The 10,421-nt window shown below is 37.8% G+C and overlaps 1 protein-coding gene across 1 annotated transcript in view; it reads left to right on the top strand.

Annotated features, from left to right (window-relative positions):
• Positions 1 to 10,421, top strand: part of LOC114666343 (butyrophilin subfamily 1 member A1-like) — a 116,756-nt gene that overhangs the window by 2,105 nt on the left and 104,230 nt on the right. Inside the window, exon 2 of the mRNA XM_028821160.2 lies at positions 7,403 to 7,504. Coding sequence (XP_028676993.1) covers positions 7,435 to 7,504 — 70 coding nt within the window. The 5' untranslated portion in view covers positions 7,403 to 7,434. The remainder of the gene's footprint in view (positions 1 to 7,402; positions 7,505 to 10,421) is intronic.

Here is a 10,421-nt window from a genome sequence, read left to right as displayed (position 1 = left end):
TATCACAACTCCTCTAGAACTATTATTTTTATTTTTTTTGTAATATGGAGACCACAACTGCACAAGAAATCCCAGATGAAGCAGTACAAGTCGGTGGTACACCAAACATATAACTGTCCTTAATCTGTCCTTGACCTGACATTGCATTGTCATTTTGGTTTGTTTCTGTATACTGATGTGAGTAATAATGACTTCATTGCCACTAGTAAGTTGTTCTTGTAATCTGCACTTTTAAGCTTCAGAGCTCTCATCTCAATTAATGTTTTATGTATAAAAGATAATTTGTTCACATTCCACTTACTTTGCCACATATATGCCCAACTTCTCCATGCCCACCTGTCATAATTTTGCTGACTCCATAATGTCCAGTAGTTCACATAGGTTATGGTCATTTGGACATTTTATCAACTAGTTAGCTACATTTTTTATCAAGGTCTTTAAGTTAAATTCAAAAGGGAAGTAAGAGATTCAGCAGATATACAGTATGTACTATATCATACTTCCACTACTATTTATTTTTTAATAATCATTACAACATTTCTCTTTACATGATATTACAGTTGCTCACCCTACTGATTTGCTATTGTATTTGATCAAATAAATTTCTGAGCACAGAGCAACAATATTAGTACATTTTCACAATGTGAAATTAACATTCTATACTACTCTTTTTTCCCTTCATTTGAAAATGGAACATTACAACTCAAACAAACCAGATTAACACAGCAAATACAACAGAATGTTTTAAGATCAATCATAAAAAGGAACTCGATATTCAGTTGTCATACAAAAAGTAAAGACAGTAATATAAATAGAGAGACTCATCATGAATAGTTCTTTATTCCTGCAATAAAGAATATGCTACGCAGGACGCTGCTGCTATGCAAGCAGTGTACTGACTATACTTGGGCCCAGAGGTTTCCGTCATGTAGCAGTGCAAGAAAACAACATTTGCTTGTTAAAAATAAAAATAAAAGTAAAAATTTTGTGAAGCTGAAAATAAAATATATATATATGATGTCCACAGCGACACCAAAGGTTTTATGTGAGACCTTTAAATGATTTGTGTCATTATGATGGGGAATATGCAACAGTTGTATTGCCTATGCAAGAAATGGATGAAGAAAAGCACCATGAAGACATTCGCATTTCAGCATTTAAGTTTAATGATTTGCTTCACCGCATCGAGCCATCAAACATCGAAGCACACAGATTGGTCCTGTCAGAGCTACAAGCCTGCCATCACGTGTGGAAAGTAAACATCAATGCTGACGTCACGTACCAAAACTTGAACACACACTCCACCCATATTTTTGCTGGTACTGCAACTCACGCACGTGTCACGTTAATTTCTAATGACGTGCTCAGAGGACATGTCAAAAGAATGCTGGGAACGCGTGGCAGCCATGATGCGTGCACATAAGCATTCAGGGGTTGATAACCGGCCCTAAAAAAGGCAATCATGGGCTCAGGACTCTTCTTTTAGTATTAAATTAATGAGTTCTTAACACGTTTTGAAAAAAATTTGAACAGGTCCTTGTAAAATAATTAGATTTTTTTTCCAGTTTGCGATAATATAATGCACCAGTAATGGCACACTGCATGATAATGTGCAATGAATATGCTTGACTTGAGTATTCATAGATCTCATACTCTTTTTCTGTACGTTTAGCATTCATTTGCTCAGTGGGTGATGCGCCTGCTGCTTCCTTAGCAGCTCTTCTTTTGCCCACTCTAGTGGCCCGCTTCTTCTCTACTTTCATCGGCATCTTTTCACATTAAAACTGATTAAATCAGTGTTTGTGTTGCAATTACTTAGAACGTTTTCTTTAATTTTTCACTTAAGCTGGCACTTAAGTCTTTAATCTGCATCAAGAATGATTTAAGATATGAAGAGGTAGGGGAAGTGACGGTGAAATTGGTAGGGATGAGAACACGGCCGCCCAGCTGACTGCTGCCAAAAGTTGATTGTACAATAAAATAAAATAAAAATGAAAAGAGGAATAACCTTGGAGGTGAATCATCTCCTCAAAAGCGGATAATAGATGTCACATAGTATATGTGTACCAAATTTCAGGTCAATTGGTCAAACGGTTTGCGAGCTACAGGTGATTTAAAATCCTGGACAGACAAACGGACAGCCATGGTAGCATATTATATAAGAAGATAGCTTTACCACTGAGTTACAGAAGGTAGTCTTGATTATTCCAATTGAGCGAAATAAATCCATTTGCTAGTAGCGTGCTCACGATGTTATAGCTGATTTTTCACATTGTACGTTAATCCAATCAGGGTTTGCAAAAAAATAGTGCTGTTGAAGTATTAGAAGTGATTTTAAATATAAGGCTTTCTGAAAGGCATACGAAAATGTTTGCCCAGTATTACTGTACGCAAGTGTAGGGCATTCTCAAAAGGTGTGGGCTAGTGATGCACCTGCTTGATGACAAGGCTCACAGATTGGATATTGCTCGTGATATTTTAAATGAGGTCAATGACACATTGGTAGTTGAATTGTGGAATGCATGAAGCAAATTGATTCCCTTATTTTCCAAATTTTCCCTTTTCTTTCTGGGAAGGCCGCAAAGTATGATAAAAAAATCACAGACATGGCTGACAGTGCTATTTTGCTTCCCTTGCTTGTTGCTCATATAGCAGCAACATGTGATAAAGCAACAAAAATAACAGAATATTGCTTTATATATATATATATACAGTGCATCCGGAAAGTATTCACAGCGCATCACTTTTTCGAGATTTTGTTATGTTACAGCCTTATTCCAAAATGGATTAAATTCATTTTTTTCCTCATAATTCTACACACAACACCCCATAATGACAACGTGAAAAAAGTTTACTTGAGGTTTTTGCAAATTTATTAAAAATAAAAAAATTGAGAAAGCCCATGTACATAAGTATTCACAGCCTTTGCCATGAAGCTCAAAATTGAGCTCAGGTGCATCCTGTTTCCTCTGATCATCCTTGAGATGTTTCTGCAGCTTAATTGGAGTCCACCTGTGGTAAATTCAGTTGATTGGACATGATTTGGAAAGGCACACACCTGTCTATATAAGGTCCCATAGTTGACAGTTCATGTCAGAGCTCAAACCAAGCATGAAGTCAAAGGAATTGTCTGTAGACCTCCGAGACAGGATTGCCTTGAGGCACAAATCTGGGGAAGGTTAAAGAAAAATTTCTGCTGCTTTGAAGGTCCCAATGAGCACAGTGGCCTCCATCATCCATAAGTGGAAGAAGTTCACCACCAGGACGCTTCCTAGAGCTGGCTGGCCATATAAACTGAGCAATCGGGGGAAAAGGGCCTTAGTCAGGGAGGTGACCAAGAACCCAATGGTCACACTGTCAGAGCTCCAGAGGTCCTCTGTGGAGAGAGTAGAACCTTCCAGAAGGAGAACCATCTCTGCAGCAATCCACCAATCAGGCCTGTATGGTAGAGTGACCAGACGGAAGCCACTCCTTAGTAAAAGGCACATGGCAGCCCTCCTGGAGTTTGCCAAAAGGCACCTGAAGGACTCTAAGACCATGAGAAAGAAAATTCTCTGGTCTGATGAGACAAAGATTGAACTCTTTGGTGTGAATGCCAGGTGTCACGTTTGGAGGAAGCCAGGCACCGCTCATCACCAGGCCAATACAATCCCTACAGTGAAGCATGGTGGTGGCAACATCATGCTGTGGGGATGTTTTTCAGCGGCAGGGACTGGGAGACTAGTCAGGATAAAGGGAAAGATGACTGCAGCAATGTACAGAGACATCCTGGATGAAAACCTGCTCCAGAGCGCTCTTGACCTCAGACTGGGACGATGGTTCATCTTTCAGCAGGACAACGACCCTAAGCACACAGCCAAGATATCAAAGGAGTGGCTTCAGGACAATTCTGTGAATGTCCTTGAGTGGCCCAGCCAGAGCCCAGACTTGAATCCGATTGAACATCTCTGGAGAGATCTTAAAATGGCTGTGCACCGACGCTTCCCATCCAACCTGATGGAGCTTGAGAGGTGCTGCAAAGAGGAATGGGCGAAACTGGCCAAGGACAGGTGTGCCAAGCTTGTGGCATCATATTCAACAAGACTTGAGGCTGTAATTGCTGCCAAAGGTGCATCGACAAAGTATTGAGCAAAGGCTGTGAATACTTATGTACATGTGATTTCTCAGTTTTTTTTATTTTTAATAAATTTGCAAAAACCTCAAGTAAACTTTTTTCATGTTGTCATTATGGGGTGTTGTGTGTAGAATTCTGAGGAAAAAAATAAATGTAATCCTTTTTGGAATAAGGCTGTAACATAACAAAATGTGGAAAAAGTGATGCACTGTGAATACTTTCCGGATGCACTGTATATTGTCAAACAACCTTAATCTCAGTGCACTGTAGTCTAGAGCGAGCAACAGCACATAAGACAGGCTGAAATTTGGGCAATATCCTTAAAGGAATAGGCCCACTTATTATACACCGTTCACATACAACTCCACAGTCAAACACATTACAGTTAAGACATTAAATATACTGACATAAAACACGCATCTCATTTCCCGCTGCATATGCAATATTCTTAAAGGAATGAGCTTACTTTTCATGCACAGATCACAAATAAGGCAACACGTAAAGACAATACTCGTTAGTCATTAGCACACCTACAAGAAATCCCATTTTCCATGCACATATGTGCATGTTTTATGATGTAACATGTTTTATGTTTAAAACTATTCACAATCTCTTCAAAAGAAGTAGTAATGTCATCACAATGCAAACAACTTAAAGCTAGTAATATTTAGCCTTCATTGTTTTTGTGTCTACTAATTAAATTCCTACACTTTTCTCCACAGGAACTGGTCAAGATGGAAACAACAGTCCACTAGCTGATCGAATTTTGCTTTTTTGTGCTTTTTTCCTGCAAGTATTTGTCGGAACTTGTTTGTCAGCACCCTTTTGTCTAGTATCTTTGGTTAGCACCACCGAATTATTCCCAAAATGATGTTTGCACTGTCTTGTAATATTATGTCAAGCTGCTTGAGAAACAAATATGTTCTGCAGTAATCCAGTACATTCACTAAAACCCCAAAAAACTGTAATTTATTAATCAAGCACAGTATTCCCTTTGAATACCCATGTTGATTGTCCACTGTCACACTCAAGATGTATCTGTATCTCATTTTTATAAATATTTCCAATAATACTCATTAATTTCAAGTGTATGAAAAATTAACTTCCATATACTAAACACTAATGTTCAAAAGTTTGGAATCGCCAAGAAATTTTCACGTTTTTGGTTAGATATTGAAACTTCACAGTAAAATGTGAAAAATAAACCATAAACTAGTATTTTAAATCAGTAGTGGTCATTTGCAACATTAGTAATTTCTTTGCAGTATTTTTAAATATCTTATATATAAACGTCTACGCATGGAAGTGTGTGTGTCTGTCCGGCCTGGAAGTGAGAGGTGGAGTCGGACTAAGGGCTCCACCTCTGAAAAAATAGAAAACTCGCTTAGCCGCTAATAACACAAGCGAGGCCAGCAAGTCAGCAAAATGAAACCTCAAAAGAAAGACAAAGTCGCTTAGCTGCTAACATCTGCAAAACGGTATCCCTTTTACTTTTCCTCCCGCTGCTAATGCACAAGCGATGCAAGCTCGTCATCAAAACGAAACCTGGCTGATTCCGGGACTACAAGGGATGAGTTATGAGGAAAGATTAAAGGAGGAGATTACACATTAAGGGCATCTCTACCTGAGCGGGGTACCCCAAAATAAAGCCATCATATTACGTCATAAATGTTATAGAATTTGTGTTTGTGTCAAATTTAAACATTACTTTACTTAGAAACTGCCGCTAAATTAGGAAAAAATAGACCCGGTAATTTTTTCAGATTTTTGTTTTCTGACAAACTTGTCCCGAGGGGGAAATTTGTTTTTTTACAGAAGCTCTTTTAAATAAATAAATAGATAAATAAATAAACACACACTTTGGTCTGAACACACACCATAATGACTTTAAAGCAAGAAAATGAAAAAGATGGAAAACTTCTGACTTGGCTGGCACAGTCACAATGAGACATTTTGCATGCATATTGCTGCTGGAATAGCACTGGAGTAGCATTTCTTGACACACTTCTGTGAAATGCCCAGTTACTCACACTAACCGGTCTGTGGCTTGGTAAAATGAAACTGATTTCAATTTGTCTTAGGTCATAGGGTGGACTTTGTGTCATGTGCAATGAATGCTCTCCTGGAACTTCACTGCATAGAATGTAGTAAGGGGGAATAAAGGAACACAGCTGTTTTGGACCTCACCAACAGAAGAGATGCTCGTCTGTCTGCTGTCTCATGTTTTACATGTCACGATAGAATAAAAAAATAAAAAAATGGCCAAGATGGCTGCTAAACTTGTTGCAGTTGTTAACCCTTCATACCGTACCAACACATGGCAGCATGGCATTGGCATTCAGAATAAGTGGTGAGCACCACTGTGCTAGAAGTTCAGCACTCATTGAGTAGGTGCGGCATGGGTAGCGATTTTCAGTTGTTTTAATTGTCGTGATCTGCTGATGAGATCAGTGACCATGGTTGTCAAATTTTACCTACTCGGTTACTAGAAGTCACATAATATGACAATGACATAAGAAAAAAATATGGAGGACAAAAAGGAGCGATGCCAATATAGCCTCACTAATCCAATTGTGAATTTACCAGAAAAAAGGTTTCTTCTTGTGATTTGAAATTTTCTGGTGATGAAACAATATATCATTATTTATCATCACCATTATTGCTTTTTGCAGGTTTTCCAGGACTCTTTGAATGCCACACATTTGCAGTAAATTATATCCAATTTATTGGAACTAAATAATTAATAGCATTGAACACCAGCTAGAATAAAAACATGTTTAAATCAATAAACCAGCTATATTAAATAAACTCAGTCTTTAGTCACTATTACTAAAAAATGAAATTTGAAGCCTGGAACTTTAAAGTAACGATCAAAATCACTGTATATTGCATTATTTTAAGTTCTTTTCACACTCAAAAATATTTTTAACTTAATTTTAACTATTTGTGCATTCAGGAAATTTCTCTCTAGAAAACAGGACCTTCATCTTTGCACTCATGGTGTTAAGAAGCATCCTGAATGTTTTCATTAATTGGTGCCATTCTTCTTACCATTTCTCCACCCAAAACCTTGTTCCTTCGGCGTCAGCTTGTGTTGTGTTTCTTTTGTCAAGTTGGTCCATTGTGGTGGTTGTTATTTTTGCTTTCACCAACTGCCTGGAGTTATTCAGTATAATTTGCTTAAAAATGTTATTATTCATTATTATTTGGTGACACATACAGAATTTTGATTTATGTTAAACCACCAGTAAATTTTAAAATAACCTTTTTCTATTATTTGTTTTATAGGAAAATAAAAACTAGAAAATCTATTTAGAAAGATGAAGACTTATTTATCAGTGGGACTTTTTATCTTTATGGCTTTTGTGCAATTATACAGCTCAGAAACTGGTAAGATTGAGCATAACCTTCTTTTATCCTTTTATGAAGTATTTTTCTTTCTGTAAACATTCTGAACTGTGGAAATCTACAAAATTAAATAAAGACAAAATCAACACAGAAGTTTACACTTTGCAAGATGTCTTTTAATGGCCACACTTATGTTGGGGGAAAAAAATATAAACTGCTTTGTTATCAGCTTAATATAATTTCAGGCATAATGACTAATTAAAAATTCTGGGCCTGGTAAAGATGCAAGTGTGGGTTTGGGGATTAACAAACATTATGCTAGGAGGAGCTGTGTTAAGTTTGCATATATTCCTTTTGTCCAAAAGAGTTTTTCTCCAGGTACTCTGCATTTCCTCCTAAAACCTCAAAAGATGTTTGTGTTATATTAATTGGGCACCCTTAATGTTCTCTTGGAGGGAGTGTGTGGTTGCCCTAAAATTTCTCTTGTGGTATCCAAAGGTGGTTCTTGCCATGCATTTGATTCCCCTGGGATAGGATTTAGCTCCTATCATCCTGAATTCATATACTGTAGGTAGGTTAAATAGGTGGAAGGATTGAATAGATGGACACTAGTGTCCATGTTTTTGCAGAAAATGTTGTGTCCACACATTAGAACTTAAGAACCATCTAGACGAGAACAGGTTATTCAGCCCAACAAAGCTCACAAGTCCTATGCACTTAATTCATCAAGTCTAGTTTTGAAATTTCCTGAAGTCCTACTGCCTACCACACAGATGGAATAAGTTACCATGCAGTCTGTAGTTCTCTGTGTAAAGGAAAACCTCTAATGTTCGTGCGAAATTTACTCTTAACAAGTTTTCACTTAACCAGCTTGTTACTTCTATTCCTATCTTTCCTATCTAAATCATATATTGTCACAAACTCGAGACAGAGTCATATAAAGGTTTGGGGCAGCCACCCGTATAATTTGGTATCCTGGCTGCAAAGTTGCTTTCTCAAAATATACTGCACTGATGTGCATACAACCGAGTCCAAAACAAGACTGAGGGAATAAGGAAAAGGTTCAGGCTTTTAAAGGGGGAGACCGGAAGTGAGATCATAAGGATTGGGCTCATGTTCTTCAGCCATTGGTTCGAGCCCGAACGTGACATCACAGGGGCCGGAGCCGGCAAGGTCTCCTTCCATTGGCTCAGTCCCGGAAGTGACGTCAAGAGAGCCAGGTGGAATCTCCTGTGAATGGTCTACAGCAGGGGTAGGCAACGTTGGTCCTGGAGTGCCACAGTATGTGCAGGTTTTTGTTCCAACCCAGTTCCTTAACGAGAACTCAATTATTGCTGATGAAGCACATATTGCTTAAGTGACATTTTAATGCTTCATTTTAGTGGTCTCGCTTGTTAAGGTTCTCCAACCTTAATTGCTTATTTCAATCTTAAACTGCTGCATTCAGTGTTTTAATTGCTCCTTATTAGCAATAAGATGTAAAACAGGGGTAGGCAATGTCGGTCCTGGTGAGCCGCAGTGGCTACAGGTTTTCATTCAACCCAATTGCTTAATTAGAAACCAATCATTGCCAATCTCAGACCTTATTTAATTTTATGACTTGTTAGTCTGTGCAATGTAAGGCTTTTATATCGTAGATTTTTTTCCTTTCCAAGGATATCATCCAAATGATTTGAAGCCTAAAACAGATCATTTTCAGTCTGTCACATTTTTCTATTAAGTGTTTTATTAAATCAAACCGTGCATGATGAACACACACAGATGTAATTGGAAAAAAGCTAGCTGGAGAACTGCTGGCTGCTTTGTCTTTTACATCTTATTGCTAATAAGGAGCAATTAAAACACTGAATGCAGCAGTTTAAGATTGAAATAAGCAATTAAGGTTGGAGAACCTTAACAAGCGAGACCACTAAAATGAAGTATTAAAGTGTCACTTAGGCAATATGTGCTTCATCAGCAATAATTGAGTTCTCGTTAAGGAACTGGGTTGGAACAAAAACCTGCACATACTGTGGCACTCCAGGACCGACGTTGCCTACCCCTGGTCTACAGGGAAGGGAGAAAAAGAGTCTGTGCACTCTGCCACATCCCGGCATGCCTCAAAACTACCTTTACTCAAGCCCTTTAGCTGCCTGCCATGCGCACGTATGTGACTATATATATATATATATATATATATATATATATATATATATATATATATATAACTAGCAAAATACCCGCGCTTCGCAGCGGCGAAGTACTGCTTTAAAATTTTAAATAATTTATTTGTTAAGGATCTCTTTGTATACCATGTTGTCAGTTCGCCCCTCCGGTTGTAATATGACCAAGTTGTGCGCTGAGCTTACTCTTGAGCATGCAACATATAGTTGGCCATGTAAAAAGCAAATCAAGAACAGCAAGACCGCGCCAGCTGCGGAGCTTAGCTCGGAGCGAAATGAAGTGAATGAAATGAGGTGAATGGGAGGGGAGATGATCACGTGACTCCAACACCCGCCTTAACTCTCCATCCCTCCACAAACACACAAACACAGTCTCTCGGATCCCAACTCTCCTTTATATATATATATATAGATAAATAGCAAAATACCCACGCTTCGCAGCGGAGAAGTAGTGTGTTAAAGAGGTTATGAAAAAGAAAAGGAAACATTTTAAAAATAACGTAACATGATTGTCAATGTAATTGTGTTGTCATTGTTATGAGTGTTGCTGTCTTTTATATATATATATATATATATATATATATATATATATATATATATATATATATATATATATATATATATATAATATACACACACACACATAAACATATATATACATATATATACATATCTACATATACACATATCTACATATATATATATACATGCAGTATACATCCATCCATCCATCCATTTTCCAACCCGCTGAATCCGAACACAGGGTCACGGGGGTCTGCTGGAGCCAATCCCAGCCA

The sequence above is a fragment of the Erpetoichthys calabaricus genome, chromosome 16, assembly GCF_900747795.2.
Source record: "Erpetoichthys calabaricus chromosome 16, fErpCal1.3, whole genome shotgun sequence".
Classification (NCBI taxonomy): Eukaryota; Metazoa; Chordata; class Cladistia; order Polypteriformes; family Polypteridae; genus Erpetoichthys; species Erpetoichthys calabaricus.
Note: the sequence above shows the minus strand (reverse complement) of the source record. Positions and strands in the feature narration are given on the sequence as shown.